The sequence below is a fragment of the Stenella coeruleoalba genome (genome assembly GCF_951394435.1).
Source record: "Stenella coeruleoalba genome assembly, chromosome: 5".
Classification (NCBI taxonomy): Eukaryota; Metazoa; Chordata; class Mammalia; order Artiodactyla; family Delphinidae; genus Stenella; species Stenella coeruleoalba.
In genome coordinates this window covers 104,133,987-104,154,489 of record NC_137150.1, presented here as the reverse complement: position 1 = coordinate 104,154,489, position 20,503 = coordinate 104,133,987, and the positions used below count along the sequence as shown (strand labels likewise).

The window sequence follows — 20,503 nt, the reverse complement described above, 5'->3', positions numbered from 1 at the left end:
TTGCAAATAAAACTTTATTGGGGTTTGCCCTTTCACTTCTGTATTTTCTATGGCTGCTTTCATGATATAGCAGGGTTAAATAGTTGAGATGGAGAATGTATGGCCCATAAGCTGCTTTCTGGCCCTTTCAAAAAAAAGTGTGTCAGCTCATGTCCTACTTTCTTATTTATTCTTTTCAACAACCCTGTGAGATAGATACTATTTTTATCTTCATTTTAGATGAGATGCAGAGAGGTTAAACAGCTAACCCCAAGTCACACAGCTAGAAAAGAGAAATTACCAAGATGTTAATAGTGGTGATATATGGGCAGAAAATGATGGATGATTTTTTTAAGTATCCAGATTCACTATAGTGAGTGTACATAACATAATCAAGAGGGGAGAAAGTTGTGAAAAAAAATTAGATAGAACTGAGTTATGAGAACCTTAAAAGTCATTCATCCTTTTTTATTATTTTGATTTGCTACATTTCATCCTGTGTTTGTAAAGAGCAGATATGCTATTTCTGCTTCTCTTTATGGGACTTAACTCTTCTGCAGTCCTTTCTTGATGTTTTTGAAAAAAATAAATTCTTCTGTTATTCTGTTGATAGTTTCTTAAAAATTCTTTATTAACTGAAGCCATTTTGTCCTTTAACTTTTTTTTATTACTGTTGTTCAAATTTTATTATTTTGAATTACTAGTTAGCCTTTTTTAATTGAAGTATAGTTGGTTTACAGTGTTGTGCCAATCTCTGCTTACAGCAAAGTGACTTAGTTTTACCATATACACATTTTTTTAATATTCTTTTTAAAATATTGCTTTGCATTATGGTTTATCCCAGGAGATTGGATATGGTTCTCTGTGCTATACAGTAGGACCTTGTTGTTTGTCCATTCTAAATGTAATAGTTGGCATCTACCAACCCCAAATTCCCAGTCCATCCCTCTCCCTTCCCCCTTCCCCTTGGCAGCTACAAGTCTGATCTCTATGTCTGTGAGTCTGTTTTTGTTTTGTAAATAGTTTCATTTGTGCCATATTTTAGATTCCACATACATTGCCCTTTAACTCTTTTTTTAAATTAATTAATTTTTAAATTTTTGGCTGCATTGGGTCTTCGTTGCTGTGCGTGGGCTTTCTCTAGTTGCGGCGAGTGGGGGCTACTCCTCGTTGTGGTACACGGGCTTCTCATTGCGGTGGCTTCTCTTGTAGCGGAACACGGGCTCTAGGCGTGGGAGCTTCAGTAGCTGTGGCATGTGGGCTCAGTAGTTGTGGCTCGCGGGCTCTAGAGAGCAGGCTCAGTAGTTGTGGTGCACTGGCTTAGTTGCTCCGCGGCATGTGGGATCTTCCCGGACCAGGGCTTGAACCCGTGTGCCTGACATTGGCCGGCGGACTCTTAACCACTGCATCACCAGGGAAGTCGCCCTTTAACTCTTGAGATTCTTTATCCTCTCTTTTATATTTTGAATTTAACTTCAACAACTATTAATTGCTCATAACTTAATAGGTGGTCATAAAATGCTGCATATGTGCCTATCTGACAATGTATACGTAACTTACTTTTTCTTAATGTCAGTCAATTGAATTATCCTTAATTATCTTAGGCATAGATCTAGATACATAAAAGTGTTGTAGAAGATATTCCTGAAAGAAAACATTGGCTGTGTACTATGTGGAAAGCTTCATCCTAATGATTACAGGGGATTTAGGGAGGAAAAGGTCACAACCCCTTCCCTCAAGGAACTGAATCATCTAATAAGGGAGAAAAAGCATATCTGACTACTGTAACTGCTGTTACAACCTTGGTCCAAGCTACAGTTGTCTTTCTCCTGGACAATTTTATCTCCCAGCTTTTAGTTTTTCTCAGTTTTTTCTCCACACAGCCAAAGTGATCCTTTTAAAGACATGAGTGAGGTCTCTTCTAAACCTTCCATGCTTTTCTATCTCAGGGTCAAAGCCAGAATTCTTACCATGGACTGCAGGGCTTCGTGATCCAGCCCCTGTCTAGCTCTTTGACTTGTCCCCTATTACTCTTTGTGTCTACTACTTACCTTCAGCTACCCTAGTGTTTTTGCCCCCTCCTTCGACTTGAATAACTATTCTCCTGCCACTTGGCCTTTGCTTTGTCTGTCAGAAACACTTCATTTGGGTCAAATGAATTGTTTCCCATTATCAAGTTCACAAAGAGAAATTAAAAACTAGAGTCCCATAGAGGTTAAGATATGAAATTCTTGCCTTCCTGGAATATTGCGTAATCAGAGACAGAGTGTGCCTGTCTGGTTAGGGTTGGGGAGTTTTCAGGAGCTATAGCTTGGTCGTGCTCCTCTGACTGGGAGTGGCTTCTTTCACACCTCAAAAGGAAAATTATTTAGCCTCCAATCTTACTTTTTAAAGAATCCGGAAGGTCAGTGGGCAAACACTTAATATTTTAACCAGCCAACACCCATTAAATTTAGAAACACTAGTAATTCCTTGAATTTAGTACATAATACAGTTGACTCACATCACTTTCGCCAGTAGGATTTAGTGATATCACTAAAGATGGATATTAGAGGAAAGATGGGTGCACAAAAAACAGGGTAACAAGTCAGTTTTGGTTTCAACTTTACCAGGGTGCCAGTCAGTTATGGCAACTGCCAGTGTCTATAACTTGTAAAGTTGTACTGGGAAAATTCATCAAGTGGTTGTGCCACTGTGTGCTTATGATATTTTTCTGAGGGGTGGAAGCACTTTACCTGAACGTTCCTACTTCCTTGAAAGCTGTGTCTGAATTTCTGTCTTGCAGAGTTTATAAATTTCCATGGATTATAGCCACAGGCACCAAGGTCATACTTGATGTCTCTTCCTTTAGATTTCCTTTATATTAAAAGCTTTTACGGGCTTCCCTGGTGGCGCAGTGGTTGAGAGTCCGCCTACTGATGCAGGGGACACAGGTTCGTGCCCCGGTCTGGGAGGATCCCACATGCTGTGGAGCAGCTGGGCCCGTGAGCCATGTCCGCTGAGCCCGCGCATCTGGAGCCTGTGCTCTGCAACGGGAGAGGCCGCAGTGGTGAGAGGCCCGCGTACCGCAAAAAAAAAAAAAAAAAAAGCTTTTACTTTCCATTTTTTCTGTGTTGTCCTGGTACTCCTTTGCTACAGTGAGTATAGATTCTGTTTAGTGGCACCAATTTCTATACTGCCTCTTGTAAAGAGTGTATCACTTACTTGCAGTGTGTAAAGCTCAAAGTATAATCTCTACAAGGCCCCACAAGGCTCCAGCCTTGCAATTTCCATAGCTCTAGTGTCCTGCTCTTGTCTCTGGACTCCTCCGTCCCCAACCTGTGCCAAGACATTTTTAGCCCTGTGCTACCTTGGCTTTTGCCACTTCCCCTGAAATTCTTAGGCCTATTGAGCTAAAATCATAAAAGCACTCCTCTTGTGCCCCATATTTGTATTATTTGGATAATAACCATAAATGGGTACCTGAAATGAAGCTACTTTTAATGTTTCTGATGTCTGCACTCATAGGAGCCCAGTAAAGACAGTACCTCTTCAGCTACTTGCTTCTCTAGACCTTTTCTTTATTCTGCTTTTAACTGTTATAGGCCTTGCATAATTTGTTCTACCTCATTGGCAGTGTAAACATTCCTTTTTGTCACGTTTCTTTCAGCAATAATAGGATATGCCATTTCAGATAAACATAGTTGGTTTCTGTTTTTGTTTATATTTTAGCCTATTCTTAAGTTGGCCCCTCTTGTCTTCCTTTCCCTTTCTCTTTGCTTTTGGGCTTAGGTTTTATTATTCTTCAATTATGTCTTCTAAGATCTGCCATAATGTCAGAGATGAAAGTCAAGGAATTCTGAGTTTATCAAAAAGCATTTATTATCGGGCTTCCCTGGTGGCGCAGTGGTTGAGAGTCCGCCTGCTGATGCAGGGGACATGGGTTCGTGCCCCGGTCTGGGAAGATCCCACATGCCGCGGAGCGGCTGGGCCCGTGAGCCATGGCCGCGGAGCCTGTGCGTCCGGAGCCTGTGCTCCGCAACGGGAGAGGCCACAACAGTGAGAGGCCCGCGTACCGCAAAAAAAAAAAAAAAAAAAAAAAGCATTTATTATCAAACAGATTTTTCCCACTCTCTTCTCCCAGGTTTAAGGAAGTCTTACCAGCTCAACATAAAACCTAGGTCTGACCTCTTATTTTGTTTTTCTTCAGTTTTGCTTTTCCTTGTCCACTCCCTGAGGCCTAACTTTGAGTTCCTGGGGCACTTTTCTTTGTGACACCATGCCATACCATACATTGCCCTCTGTAATAACTAGTAATTTGAAATGCACCTGAAATTCTTCAGGTATTTAAAGGTAATCCCTTAGCTTTTTTTAACCTTTCAAATCTGTACGCAGTCTTCATGGTGTGTTTTTTTTCACTTTTATTATGTACTTTCTATCTGTTTCTTTAAAATACCATCTTACCATACTTGAATTTCCAGTTCAGTTCACCGAGATTTCCATCCTACAGTTACCTGCTATCCCTCTGTTAGATACCTTTGGAGTCAGTCACCCTTCCTTTCTGATGAGTAGCAACTAAAATACTTTCTGCCCCCATTCCATCTTTAGGAACACATAGTTCTGGTATATATATTTCCTTTGTCTTTTTTCATATCTGACTAGTCTAGCTTCTGAGATTGAACTTACTTTTAAGGAAGTCCCTCTCTTCTTCCATCTTAACATGACCTCCTTTTTTTTATTTACTTTAACTCTTCCACTGTTACTTTAATTGAAAGTTTATCATCTTTTTAAAACAAATTTAGCTCTTCTTGAGACTAAGCAAACCTGGTACCTAAAGTTAGGTTTTGAGGCATAGGCCTTTTAAAAGTTTCCCTTTTGGCTTTGACTTTGTAATAATTCCATTGAGCTTTTCTTCTTCCTCATCCTAGGAAAGTGATTTATGCCCTAAACAATAAAGAACCTTGACCCTTCTTTATCTCTGCACTTAATAAAATCCACTGGACATCTTCACTGAACTCAGATAAAATCTTGACATCTATAGCTTTGATGATTTGTGTACATATCAATCTCAGAAGTTACTAGAGATTATATTATGACAGTGACTCTAGAAGCCTTTGGACAAGTCACATGAATATAAGAGCTGTTCTCTGAGAACAAAATTAAGAGGGACAGAATTAAGTCAGCTGATCTAAGACTAATATTAACAATTTAAAGTCTAGACATTAACACACTAGTGTGCTAAGACCCATATGGAACTTAACCAGCTTTTCAGTTTAATCCTCTGGCTTGTAGTCTTTGTTGAGAAACCAGACAGAAGGAACAAAAAGGATTTCCACCTACTAATATCTAAAAAACCTATACGGCTAATGGACATTTAAAAAATTCAATAATATAATTATTGCCTCAGCCACACCTGTAATACCATCTGTGGCCAGGCTATGCTAATTTTTTTTTTTTAATTGAAGTATAGTTGATTTACAATATTGTGTTAATTTCAGATGTGCAGCATAATGATTCATTATTTTTGCAGATTATATTCCATTATAGGTCATTACAAGATAATGGGTATAATTCCTTGTGCTTTATGGTATATTCTGTTGCTTATCTTTTATATATAGCAGCTTGTATCTGTTAATCACACACCCCTAATTTGTCCCTCCCCCCTTCCCATTCCCCTTTGGTAACTACGAGTCTGTTTTCTATATTTGTGAGTCTGTTTCTGTTTTGCATATACATTCATTTGTATTATTTTTTAGATTCCACATATTTCATATAGTATTTGTCTTTCACATATTTCACCAAGCATAATATTCTCTAGGTCCATCCATGTTGCTGCAAATGGCAGTATTTTTTAATTTTTTTGTGGCTGATATTGCATTGTATATATATGCCACATCTTAATTCAGTTATCTCTTGATGGGCACTTGGGTTGCTTCCATGTCTTGGCTATTGTAAATACTGCTGCTGTGAACATCAGGGCACATGTATCTTCGAATTAATGTTTTTGTGGGCTTTTTTCCATATATATACCCAGAAGTGGAATTGCTAGATCATATGGTATTTCTATTTTTAGTTTTTTAAGGAACCTCCATACTGTTTTCCACAGTGGCTACACCGATTTACATTCCCACCAATAGTGTAGAAGGGTTCCCCTTTCTCCATATCCTCTCCAACATTTGTTATCTGTAGACTTTTTGATGATAGCCATTCTGACAGGTGTGAGGTGATACCTAATTGTGGTTTTGATTTGCATTTCTCTTATAATTAGCGATATTGAGCATCTTTTCATGTGCCTGTTAGCCATCTGTATGTCTTCTTTGGGAAAATGTCTTTTCAGGTCTTCTGCTCATTTTTTGATTGGATTTTTTTTTCTAATTGAGTTGTATGAGCTGTTTGTATATTTTGGATATTAACCCCTTGGTCGCATCATTTGCATATATTTTCTCCCATTCCGTAGGTTTTTTTCCTTTTGTTGATGGTTTCCTTTGCTGTGCAAAAGCTTTTAAGTTTAGGTCCCATTTGTTTATTTTTGCTTTTATTTCTTTTGCCTTAGTGGCCATGCTAAATTGAAGTCAGATTTAGAATTTTGCTTAGCCCATGCTAGTTAAGACATTATCATGTGCACACACATCTGTGGATATCACCAGCTGCGGGCAGAAGAAGATATTTGTTCACCCAACATGTTCATTTGATATTCATATACATTTCCTTATATTTGGGGTTCCCTTGTCTGTGTGCCAATTTTAATGTTTATACAGGGAGCATTTAGTATATTATTCTCTCTAGTGAGTTTGAAATCAAAGAAAAAATTGATGGGTACCAAAACTGATCTAAAGCCTTTAAAATGAGCCTACTATTTACCTTTGGACCTACTTAAGAGAAAAATTGGGTCTTTAAGTTGATACTCAGGCAGCCACAGGGAGAACTCTGGCCAGCCTCATACCATATGGATGCAACATACTCAAGAAGGGAGATGAGAGTCTTCTGGGAGTGATACTTTTCACTGGTTTTCCACCAATGCTCTTTTTCTGTTCCAGGGTGTTATTTCTGATCTCACATTGTATTTAGTTGTATTTCTCCTTAGTCTGTTCTATTCTGTAACAGTTCTTCTGTTTTTTCTTTCACGACCTTAACATGTTTGAAGAGTACTGATCAATTTTTTTGGTAGAATATCCTACAGTTTGGGTTTGTTTGATGATTTCTCATGATTGGAATGAGTTTATGCATTTTTGGCAAAAGTACCACAAAAATGCTTTTGTATTTCTTGGGGCTTCATATCAAGAGATTTATGATAATAATATGCTTTATTACTTATTAGTGATATTACCTTGATGGCTTTGTTAAGTTTGTGTCCGTGGGGTTTCTCCACTCTAAAGTTGCTATCTGTTTGTAGTTGATAACCGTCTTGCGGGAGATGCTTTGAAACTGCAAATCCTGCATCCTCAAACTTTTCACCCACTAATATTAGCATTGTTCCATGGATCTTGTCTGCAACATTCATTGCTGTGTACAGTATTTGCCTAATGGTGATTCTCTATTTCTCTCTTTTGTTCTATGTTTATTAATTAGTCTTCTTCTGTGAGGAAGAGCTGTCTCTTACACTTACTGATTAATTTGATTATTTGTAGGGACTCATGGATATTTATCTGGTTTTATGGATTAAAGTCCAATACTACCATCATTTATTTTGTTGCTCAAATTGTTCTAGATTTAACTGCTCGGAGCACCTTCAGGTTGGCTCCCATGTTCTTATATTCCATCACTGTTTCAGCATTTCATCTAGTTATTTTCCCTGTTCCATCCCTGCTGGAGGAGGGCTTGAGCAGCCCAAGTTCCTTGTGCCTGAGGAGCCCCAAGTTCCTCATATTGGAGAATAGTGTTTAGAAACCAAGATTTGGGCCCTAAGTGTGTATGTTGCTACTGAGGTGTCATTGCTGTGTGGCCCTCTCAATGGACAGAGCTAGGAAATTGTGTGTATATATATATATATATATATAGTAGGTATATTACAAATGAATAACCTAATCATACTGAAAGGGGGTGGGGAAAAGGCTAACTTAATGTTTCTTACAATGTTTATTTTAGGTATTTAGAAGATTAACAAATTTATTCAGTGCATAGATTGGCATGTATTATAGGCATTTTTTGAAGCTCTTAGAATGGAAGGTAGTTGTGATGTGGCTAATCACATACGATAATGGCCATGGTTTGTAAATCAGATTTTAAAAGTGGGTGGATTCACTGTAAACAGGTAATGAAATTAACATTAGTGAACAGCTCCACTGACACCTGTGAAGTGTTTGATATAAATAATGAAAGTTGATGCCAGTGGGAGGTTTCAGGTAGGAAAATGACAGGGATGTGAATGGCCAGCTAATGGAAGTAAAGTCATGTGTGATAACTATGTTAATGATCTAGTCTATTATTACCTGGATTTAGAAATCAAGAGGATTGTTTGCTCAGTGACAAACTAGTGTTTGGTAGTCTTCATTGTTACATTAGAAAAAAGGAGAATTCAGTTAAGAAACAGATAATCATATTTTAGTCAATCACTTTATATGACATTTTAGGGGTTCCTAGACTGCTACGTTTGTATTATTTTTATACATTTGTGTATTAGGCAGCTCTGGCTGCCATAACAAAATATCACAGACTTGGCAGCTTAAACAATAGAAATTTATTTTCTCAGTTCTTGAGGCTAGAAGTCTGAGATCAGGGTGCCAGCATGGTTGAGTTCTGGCAAAGATGCTCTTCCTGGCTTGCAGGCTGCTGCCTTCTCTCTGTGGCCTCACCATCGCCTTCCCTCAGTGCATGCATGTAGAGGGACAGAAAGATCTCTCCTCTCTTCCTCTTGTTATAAGGCCACCAATACTATCTGATTAGGACCCCTTCCTTATCACATCATTTAACCTAAATTACTTCCTAAGAGTCCTATTTCCAGATACTGTCACACTGGGGTTAAGACTTCAATACATGAACTTTAGGGGGACACATTTTAGTCTGTAGTAATTTGGATGATGTTCGTAAGTAAAGAATGTAATTATACAGCAGTTCTTTACATAGTAACAGTAAAAACTGTTACTTATTAGAATACCAAAGAAAATGACAAATGTAGGATGTGTTGCTCACCGCACAGTGACCTGGTAGAGCACATTCAGATTATGATGTCATGGTTATCAGCTCTCATTACCTGAGTGCTTATGATAACAGTTATAATGCAGGAGAAAACTTTCAAAGTAAAAAGATAGTGTAATGTATAGTTTTACATATTTTAAGGAAAATATTTAAAAAGTGGTGTTATAGTGAATGTTATAGTGAATTATTAGTGTCTGGCATGACATTAAACAGTATAAGAAGATACAGTCAGCCCTCTGTATCTGTAGGTTCCACATCTGTGGATTCAACCAACTGTGGATCAAAACTATTTGGAAAAAAAATTCCAGAAAGTTCCAAAACACAAAACTTGAATTTGCTATGCGCTAGCAACTATTTACATAGTATTTACATTGTATTAGGTATTATAAGTAATCTAGAGATGATTTAAAGTATACGAGAGGACGTGTGTAGGTTATATGCAAATACATTATTTATATAAAGGACTTGAACATCTGCAGATTTTGGTATGGGGTGGGGGATCCTGGAACCAATCCTCCACAGATACTGAGGGCAACTGTATGTAAATTTCAGCCAGTTTTGTTTATGTCCCTTAAAGGGTATTGTGGGAAACCTACTGGGGGTGTCGTGCACAAGTACTTTTATTGTGTTAGGTTTGGGCTCAGCTGGATGAGGCAGGGTATTAATAGCCGAATCTTGGTGAATGAGGGAAGCTACAATGAGAACAGAACCTGAGAAAGTAGAAAGCTTCTCTTCTAAGGAGATAAACCCAGCCCATAAATAGGAAGTGCATAAGGTTGTAAGTAGAAATGTATTAGGGCAAACAATTTCGGATTAAAGGTAGAAAAAATGTGAGTCTGTTAGTACCTGTTTTTTATGTGGCACCAGAATCGTGGTGTGGGGGCCAAAAAGAGGCAATAAAGGTGGTCAAACACTTTAGTGAAGAGAAAATTTAAAGCCAGGAAACCACCATTTATCTAACCTTCTTCTCCTTCTTCTTCTTTTTTTTTTTTTTTTTTTTTTTTTTTGCCTGTGGTGGTTTGGAAAAATTTGTCCTACTTGGAGTCATCATAGTTACTAGTAGTTTTTACTTCCCAGCTAGTAAGGACTACTAGATATAGAAGGGGGATACAAGTTCACAGAGCTGATACTCTCTAGCTTTCTTCTTTATCCATACATGTTCCTAGAAACATTGGAGACATGCTAGACACCTGGTAATGCAATTTGGAATTGTCAAACAAGTGTGAAGTGTCTGGGATTTTATCTAAGGTAGATTGCCACAGTTTCACAAATGCTGGCCCAAGACATGAAACTCCTGGATCAGAGATAGCAGACTCTGTTACTCATGGCACAGTAAGCAGCATGTGCTTCAAGTTCATGATGATTCCCTTTGCCCCTCAAGTGTCACAAAGGTGATGTGAATGGCCCAGGTGGATCCTGAACTCATAGTAAGTTTATATCACAGCTTAGGAACCCCAAGCTTAGGGAGTCCTAATCTTTTATAATGGTCTGCAAGCATATCTGCCTGACCTTTGCTCCAGAGAGACACATTGCTTTGGGCAGGGGCATCATGGATATCATCTCTATTTTTCAAGGCTGTTCCCTGTAAACATCTTTGAAAGGATGAAGGCAGTCAGGGCCTCTTTTAAAAAACTGTGGAAATACAAGAGACTCATGGAAAATTATCTCCAACAGGAAGTGATTAGTATGAAAAGTTCTTGAGCTCTGAATGTTCTTGGCTTTTCTACTCTGCTCTAGTTTTACCAGCTTTTAAATCAGGAGTTGGCAGACTTTTTCTGTAAAGGGTCAGATATTAAATATTCTAGACTTTGTGAGCCATATGATTTCTGTCACAACTACTCAACCTGTTGTAGCAGGAAAGCAGCCATAGATAATATGTAAATGGATGAACCTGGTTATGTTCCAATAAGACTTTATGGACATTGAAATTTGAATTTCATGTGATTTTCATACATCACAAAATGTTTTTTTCAACCATTTGAAAATGTAACATCCATTTCTTAGCTTGTAGGTCATGCAAAAATGTGTAGCAGGCTGAATTTGGCCTATATGCCATAGTTTGCCAACTTGTTTTATAAGATGAATTTCTAGAATATAATAGTTTTAATACAGCAGTCTTGCATATGAGATATCATAATTAACATTTTATAGCAATTGATAGTTCTAAAATGTTTTCTCATAAATTATTCCCAATTTAGCTTCAGAGTAAATCTGCAAGATAAGCATTATTATCTCCATTTTATGGTGAGGCAACTACTGCATAGAGAAGGAAGATGACATACCCAATTCATAAAACTAGTTAAGTGACAGAGCCAAGACTGATTATATTCTGTATTCTTTTCTCCTCAGTATGGTACAGTTTAAACTTTCCTAATCAGAGTATCACACCACTATAATACTCATTTGTTGCCAGAATGTTTAGAGTTCAGTCTTGTAAATATTAATGGTAATAATAATGCATGCTCATTTCTAATTTTCTTTATTACTATAGTCTACTGTCTAGCTATTTTAATATTCGATAATTGGCATTTTGACAAAAACTAGATATGGGATGTAAAGGCATTTGTTACAACATTTGGCAGCTGAACTGTGTGGTCATTTATATACTATATTTCTTTTCCACATTTTCAAATAATAGTTCATTTTATTTTCAGATGTATACCATGAAACTAAACAATAAGGAACTTTTTCCCCTTCCTAAATCATGTGTTCATGCTGAACTAATATTTTAATTTATCTGGTATAATTTAATTTATCCAAATTTAACATTTTCTCTAATAATGTACTTTTTGGATTGCTTCCCTATCAGGTGGTTGAAGATTATGCTGGAAGATGGCAGGTCCCTTTGCCACAGCTTCAGGTTCTTCAGACTGCACTTTGCTGTTTTACATCAGCCAGTGCATCATTCCCAGATGAATGTGAGCACGTACAATATGTTTTGAGTAGCCTTGCTTTGTAAGTACTCTTTACTTCTTACGACAGTATTTTCTTGATATATTTGAGAACTGGTTTTTGATTATTTTCCCTGCAGAAGAAACCTTTCCTAAAGTCTTCCCTCAAAAAGATTTCTATTTCTTCATTTAAGTGTTTAGGTTTAATTTTGGACATTTAACCACAATTTTACTTTTAGCTTTAGAGTTAAGTGGAATTGTTATATAGATTCTTAGGTTTACTACTAGCACTTTCCTTTCCTTTTTAATTCCCCAGATTCCCTTGGCAAACTTTAATGGTAAATCCCAGCAGCAGTTGAAGCCATCATAGATCTTAAATCGGGCCAGAAAGAGGTTAGGAAACTTTGGTTTTTAAAAATTCTTGTAAAGGACTTCGAGTTAAAGATCACAAACTGAGCACTTGTATTTATCGTTTTTGCCCTCCTAGATCCTACTAAAATAGTAAAGAAGTAAAAGAGGGAAATACAGTGAAAAGAAAATAGAGAAGAGTCATCAGTGAATGAAAAGATTTCAACAATTTTCTTTGGGAAAGAAAACAGATAGAGGAGTGTCTTTGAAACATGTCAGAGCAAGTCACAACTTAATTTTCTTTTCTTTTTTTGTTCCTCACATTACACTCACATCACATTAGTGGGTTTGAATTCATTTATCAACATTACAAAATACAATAGAAAATATCAGAGTGTGTCTCATGGGATAAGTATTATTTTGTAAAACTCTTGTTTTATATATTTATTTTTATGTATGTGTATACTTTATTATTTGTAAAACATTTTTTGAAACTGTGGGTAGCATATAAAACAAAATTATCCTCTGCCTTATAAGATAGGAGGAAGACCATCTGTCCTGCCTCCTTCCCCTTGGAATCCTAGGGAGGTATAGAATTTGAACATTATAGGTATGAAATAGAGAGTAGGGAATGGGATACTTTGGGAGAATACAGATAAAGGAGTTAATTGCAGTTTTTCCATTCAGGCCATTCACTAGACCCTAGGGCCTGGGTAGGGTGGGGAAACAGCATTGATACTTTCTTTTTTTCTCTAATGAAATTAAATGACTTTGAAGCAGTGACCTTTGTATTCTGGCAATTAAGTGTTCTTCTTGAGACAGCTACCTAATCACTTAATTACCCTAAAGAAAAACTTACCAGTCACCAAACTCTAGACATGCTTGCTCACAGGGCTCCCAATTAAACTGCTTGTGGCTTTATTCTTAGATATTAATGGATATTCAAGAATCATCAGACATTTGGGGAATGCCTTCAACATGAAAAAAATACAATGAAAACAAACTAAAAAAAAATTCTGGAAGAAATACAGTTAATGTTGAAAACAAAAAATTTAAAAGAGAAATGTAAAATCTATAATTAGCATTTTCAGAGAGAGTTGAGAAGATTTGTAGGACATTAAAACATCAACATATCATGCTGTGTGAAAGGAATAAAGAGATACCAAAAATGAGTTTGTGGAAATTAAAAATATGTGATGGTTAAAATTTAAAATTCTGTAGGAAAGTTGCAAGGTAAAGTTGAAAAAATAATCTAGAATGTAAAACAAAACCAAAGTGAAGGAATGCTCAGAAGAACACTGATACAGTGACTTCATGTAGGAGGTTCATTATTTAACTAGCTGAAGTTCCAGAAAAAGAATTTAGAGAATATATGTTGGAGGAAATTTTCAAATAAATATATAATAAAAGAATTTCCCAGAAATAAAAGTCATAAACTTCCAGACTGAAAGAGCCCAAGAAGTGCTCAGCACAATGAATATAAAAAATACTCAGCTAAATACATCATTTTGCAATTTGAAAATAACAAGAATGAAAAAGCAGATTTGAACACCTTCTAGAGAGAAAAAACTAGGTCACCTACAAAGGAACAAACATCAGATTGATGTTTGTTGATATATTCTACCACCCAACAGTGGGTGGTAGAATATAATGAATCAATGTCTCTGAAGTTTTGAAGAGAAATTATTTTCAGTGTAGAATTTTATACTCATTCAAACTGTCAGTGAAGTGTGAGAGTAGAAACAATATTTCCAGGCATGTAAGGACCTAGGAGATTGATTTGTCCACATTCTCTTTCTTGGGAAGTTATTAGAGAATGTACTCCAGAAAAATGGGGTATAATATAAAAAGACCAGATGACAATGGATCTAGAAAACAGTAGCTTTTACTTAAGATAGACAGAAGAGAAGTTCCAGGGTCGCTGCTAAATAGTAGGTCTTACAGATATGTCACCTCCAAGAGGGGAATATCCAGTAAAAATGGAGACTTGAAACACCTTGAGAATTTGGAACCATTTAAGGTAGTGATAAAAGTAGACAAGGCAAAGGAAATAAAAAAGCAATTAGAAAAAATAATCTGAACAGGAAATGACACAGAGTCATAACAAACTACTTAGATATGCACTGAATGTTACTTATATATAGTTTTCTTCATGTAAATGATGCTTATTGACTTCAAACTTTTAAAGCACAAAAATAATTATAATTACAGAACGGAGGAGGATTATTAACCTTTCAGTATAAGACTATTTGATGGAAATTTCAAGTTGAAAGTGAAGGACAAGGGTACTAATATCCTTCCTTAAAATTCTTATTTTACAAAATGGAGTGTCAGTACATGAAACCGTAAATAAAGGTGTAACTAAAGTTACAAAGATAAATAATAGAGGAAATAATAGTGAATGACTGTTGGGAGGATGTACTTGTGTGAGGAGTTTAATTCTCTTCTATCACAGCAGGAAGTTAAGAGATAATATTTAAAATTGGTAAATCAAGAAATACTAGCAGAGCTTATTATCACCAGCTATTAAAAATACTGAAAGTTGTTAATTCTGGGTAATTGGCAGTGAGAGAGTGTTGAAACCTTTCTATACACTTAGCATTTTTAAATATTGAAGATGTGTAAATTTAATATATGTGAACTTTTATGTTTTTTGATTTACATACATGCATAAAAATTTTAAAGAGTGCATGTACATTGTGCTTCTTTAAAAGTTTATATATATTTAAAGTTATAGAAGCTATGTGAAGTGATGGATATGTTAACCAGCTTAATTGTGGTGATCATTTCACTATGTATCAATTTGTATACCTTAAATATATACAGTTTCTATTTGTTAATTATAGCCTAGTAAAGCTGAAAAAAAATTGTGGGAGGGGATAGAATATAACGTTATTTAGACTTGTAAGAGCACAGAAGTTTTAAAAATATATGTATTATTTTTAAAAAAATAGATTTATTTTTGTGATACCTAAATAAATATGGGAAGTATTAGGACTTCTTGATTATAATTGACAAATCCTACCCAGCCTAGTTTAAACAAAAAAAGAAGCGCTTGGAGGGATTTATTAGATAACTAAATCATGGAAAAGCAAGGACTAGAGCTAGTTTCAGGATTTTCCGAATCTAGAGAATAAAATATCTAGAATTGTTCTCTTCCTTTCCATCATTCCTTTTTTGGCTTCATTCTCTCAGGGCTGTTGACAATTCTTGGATTAAGTTTACTTTATTAACCAAGGGAGAAGAAACCCTCTGCTCCCACTTTTATTCCCCAAAATATTTTGGGAACTCAGGCCTGTCTGAGGTTATGTGCCAATTGCTTAAACTAATCACTCTGTTGAGAAGAGTATGGTAAGATTTTTGGCTATCTGATAGCAAGCCCACCTCATGGCTAGGGGAAAGGAGGATACTACATTGGCAGCCCTGTGAGGACCATAGAAATGTTGGAGGGATAAGCAGTTTCCTCAAGAAGTGAATGCGGTAGTGTGAAGGAGAGCTGGCTAAGTAGACAAAAGTAATGGATGTCACTATAAAGAATATTTTTATATGATATTTTGAAAGCTACTGAAGCAGCTTCAATTATTCTCTGCTGATTTCTGAGGAAAATAAATAAGTATTGAAAGAAATACATTATTTGTAAGCAAGAAGCATTGTTCTTGATTCAGTGCCCATTTGGATATTTCCCCCTTTACATCTGTATAATCTTGTTAACTTTTGTGTTGTAATGTGAAAATGTTTTTAAGGCTTTCAAAAGTAAATTAAGTCATTTGTTGACTTACGTTTCACTGCTTGCTAGCTTTTTTTTTTTTTTAACTACTGCTCATGAAAAGAATAATGTATTAAGCAAAGGTAAATCTTATCTAAGATGGACAGCGCTGGGCAAAAGAAAGTAAATTATCTTAGTGGTTTGTTAAATGGTAATGTTTCTTATAAAGAAAACTTTCTGCATTATTTGAATTTACTTTAGTGGAAAAGATAATTGTACTTTTAATACCAGAAGAAAAATGGGGAAATGGCCATATGGTGGTGCCATTGAAAGCGTTAGTGAGTCTGGAACAGTGTTCTATTTTATTGAAATATTTAAGCTAGAAAATTCTTCTAACAATTATTCCATAATCATTCATTCATTCATTCATTCTGTAAATCTCTGTGCTTGGTTCTAGAGGTAAAATAGAAAATAAGATTGGTGAGTCCTTGTTTTAAAGACCTTACAGAGCTAAAAGATATTACACAAGAGGCTCCACTAGTACGTATTGTTAAGTATGAAAGAATTATAGGGTACAGTGAGAGAGTTTAACAGGGGACCTTTCCCTGTCAGGGAAAATTTGCTCGGTGAACTAAAACTTGAGCTGAGCTCTGAAGGGATGATGGGAGTAAATTAGATGAAGGAGCAAAAGAGACTCCCAGGAATGGTAAACAGAATGTTCAAGGTGCCTGGACAGGATATCAGGTTATTAATGGATTTCATTATAACTCATATCTATTTGTAGAATTGTTTATGATATATATAATGTATTTTAAAAGTTTTAGTCACTTAAAAAATATATAGGTGAGCTAAAGAAGTAATGTTTATAACATTCTGTCTCATGCTAATATATATATGTATAATATATGCATACAAAATATATGTTAAACATAAAACTACTATATTCTCTGGTAGTTTTGTCTGGTCTGTATATCTACCTTCATAAAATCCTATACCCACCTTGTAAATTAATACGTATGTGAAGATCTGCCTTCTGTAGACTGGGAGATTCTAAAAACTACACTTTTTCCAAGATGTTCTTTACAGAGAAGGAAACTGGATTCTGTTTTTATTCATACCTGACTGTTTTTTTAAAGTTTATGGAAATGAATAGTTATGTAGAGAATTGTCTTAAATTGATTAATTATAATTTTACCTGGGTTGACTCTCCTTGTAAGCTGTATTTTCTAAAGAAATGAAGATTTTGCTGTGTATGTATGTATGTGTTGGCACTAAAAAGGACCTCAAATTAATTCCTTTTTTATAGATAAGAAAACTGAGGCCTGAGAAGTTAGGGGGCTTTTGCAAATTCAAGTTAATTAAGTTCTGACTGTTTATTTTTCCTGTTGTTTTCTTGTTTTAGATCAGTTAAATACTGATTTCTAAGTTTTCCAGGTAGAGCAAAGCCAAACACCCTGAAACTAAGCAGACCTTCAGGCAGAGAACATAGACTTTGTAAGTTTTACATAAAAGCAAGCTTTAATGCTGCCTTTCTAGCCTCTTTAGCCAGGCGGAAAGTGAATGTTCATAGATTTCAGCAGTCCAGGCAGGGTTCAGTAATGGAAGTAGTAATTTGCCTGGCAGCCATTAGGTCCACAAGGACGCACATAGTCCACTGGAGGAGGAAACTAGTTCAGCTAGTAGCATTTAGTATATGCAGTGGCAAACACTAAAAGTATATATGTCAAGTTGCATAGGGAGAGAAGACCAAAGGGCCTTCTTTTTCATGGAACTAAGTGGGTATACTCAGCCTCTTGTTTAGAGTGACTAGACAATCATGGGCCACACATATTACATGAGAGATCAGTGACCCTTTCTGATTATGTTGCTGAATTTTACCATATTTCATAGAATTTGTACCTAATTTCAGTCTCTACTATATTAAACCATGTTTTATTTGATTACATTTATAACTTAAGTCCAGGCTTCAACTAATTTAGGAGACAGCCTAGAAATCAGAGGAAGAAAGACTAATTCTAAAGTGCCATTTTTTTTCAGTGGTGCCAGGCCCCACAAAAGGTGTTAGTCTTGTAGGCCCCAATCAGTACGTATATCCTTTCTCTACAACATGTAACAACTCTTATTACTTCCTGACTCTTCAATTATTTTTTTTTGAATTTTATTTTATTTATTTGTTTATACAGCAGGTTCTTATTAGTCATCCATTTTATACACATCAGTGTATACATGCCAATCCCCATGTCCCAATTCATCACACCACCACCACCACCAGCCCTGCTGCTTTCCCTGCTTGGTGTCCATACGTTTGTTCTCTATAACTGTATCTTAATTTCTGCCTTGTAAACCGGTTCATCTATACCATTTTTCTAGGTTCCACATATATGCATTAATATACGATATTTGTTTTTCTCTTTCTGACTTCACTCTGTATGACAGTCTCTAGGTCCATCCACATCTCTACAAATGACCCAATTTCATTCCTTTTTATGGCTGAGTAGTATTCCATTGTATATATGTACCACATCTTCTTTATCCATTTGTCTGTTGATGGGCATTTAGGTTGCTTCCATGACCTGGCTGTTGTAAATAGTGCTGCAGTGAACATTGGGGTGCATGTATCCTTTTGAGTTATAGTTTTCTCTGGGTATATGCCCAGTAGTGGGATTGCTGGCTCATAGGGTAATTCAATTTTTAGTTTTTTAAGGAACCTCCGTACTGTTCTCCATAGTGGCTATATCAATTTACATTCCCACCAACACTGCAAGAGGTTTCCCTTTTGTCCACACCCTCTCCAGCATTTGTTGTTTGTAGATTTTCTGATGATGCCCATTCTAACTGGTGTGAGGTGACACCTCATTGTAGTTTTGATTTGCATTTCTCTAGTAATTAGTGATGTTGAGCAGCTTTTCATGTGCTTCTTGGCCATCTGTATGTCTTCTTTGGAGAAATATCTATTTAGGTCTTCTGCCCATTTTTGGATTGGGTTGTTTGTTTTTTTAATATTGAGCTGCATGAGCTGTTTATATATTTTGGAGATTAATCCTTTGTCCGTTGATTCATTTGCAAATATTTTCTCCCATTCTGAGGGATGTATTTCATCTTGCTTATAGTTTCCTTTGCTTTACAAAAGCTTTTAAGTTTCATTAGGTCCCATTTGTTTATTTTTGTTTTTATTTCCAGTACTCTAGGAGGTGGATCAAAAAAGATCTTGCTGTGATTTATGTCAAAGAGTGTTCTTCCTATGTTTTCCTCTAAGAGTTTTATAGTGCCTGATCTTACATTTAGGTCTCTAATCCATTTTGAGTTTATTTTTGTGTATGGTGTTGGGGAGTGTTCTAATTTCATTCTTTTACATGTAGCTGTCCAGTTTTCCCAGCACCACTTATTGAAGAGACTGTCTTTTCTCCATTGTATATCCTTGCCTCCTTTGTCATAATTAGTTGACCATAGGTATGTGGGTTTATCTCTGGGCTTTCTATCCTGTCCCATTGCGCTATATCTCTGTTTTTGTGCCAGTACCATATTGTCTTGATTACTGTAGCTTTGTAGTATAGTCTGAAGTCAGGGAGTCTGATTCCTCCAGCTCTGTTTTTTTCCCTCAAGACTGCTTTGGCTATTCGGGGTCTTTTGTATCTCCACACAAATTTTAAGATTTTTTTGTTCTAGTTCTGTAAAAAATGCCATTAGCAATTTGATAGGGATTGCATTGAATCTGTAGATTGCTTTGGGTAGTATAGTCATTTTCACAATATTGATTCTTCCAATCCAAGAACATGGTATATCTCTCCATCTGTTTGTATCATCTTTAATTTCTTTCATCAGTGTCTTATATATAGTTTTCTGCATACAGGTCTTTTGTCTCCCTAAGTAGGTTTACTCCTAGGTATTTTATTCTTTTTGTTGCAGTGGTAAATGGGAGTGTTTCCTTAATTTCACTTTCAGATTTTTCATCATTAGTGTATAGGAAGGCAAGAGATTTCTGTGCATTAATTTTGTATCCTGAAACTTTACCAAATTCATTCATCAGCTCTAGTAGTTTTCTGGTGGCATCTTTAAGATTCTCTATGTATGGTATCATGTCATCTGCAAACAGTGACAGTCTTACTTCTTCTTTTCTAATTTGTATTCCTCTTATTTCTTTTTCTTCTCTGATTGCCATGGGTAGGACTTCCAAAACTATGTTGAATAATAGTGGTGAGATTGGACATCCTTGTCTTGTTCCTGATCTTAGAGGAAATGCTTTCAGTTTTTCACCATTGAGAATGATGTTGGCTCTGGGTTTGTTGTATATGGCCTTTATTATATTGAGGTAGGTTCCCTCTATGCCCACTTTCTGGAGAGTTTTTATCATAAATGGGTATTGAATTTTGTCAAAAGCTTTTTCTGCATCTATTGAGATGATCGTATGGTTTTTCTTCTTCAGTTTGTTAATATGGCGTATCACATTGATTTGCGTATATTGAAG

General features: G+C 36.0%; 1 protein-coding gene across 3 annotated transcripts in view; it reads left to right on the top strand.

Moving 5' to 3' along the window:
* Positions 1-20,503, top strand: part of ZNF654 (zinc finger protein 654) — a 93,066-nt gene that overhangs the window by 10,373 nt on the left and 62,190 nt on the right. For all 3 annotated transcript variants that reach the window (XM_079922277.1, XM_079922276.1, XM_079922275.1), the window contains exon 2: positions 11,903-12,048. In XM_079922277.1, coding sequence (XP_079778403.1) covers positions 11,903-12,048 — 146 coding nt within the window. The remainder of the gene's footprint in view (positions 1-11,902; positions 12,049-20,503) is intronic.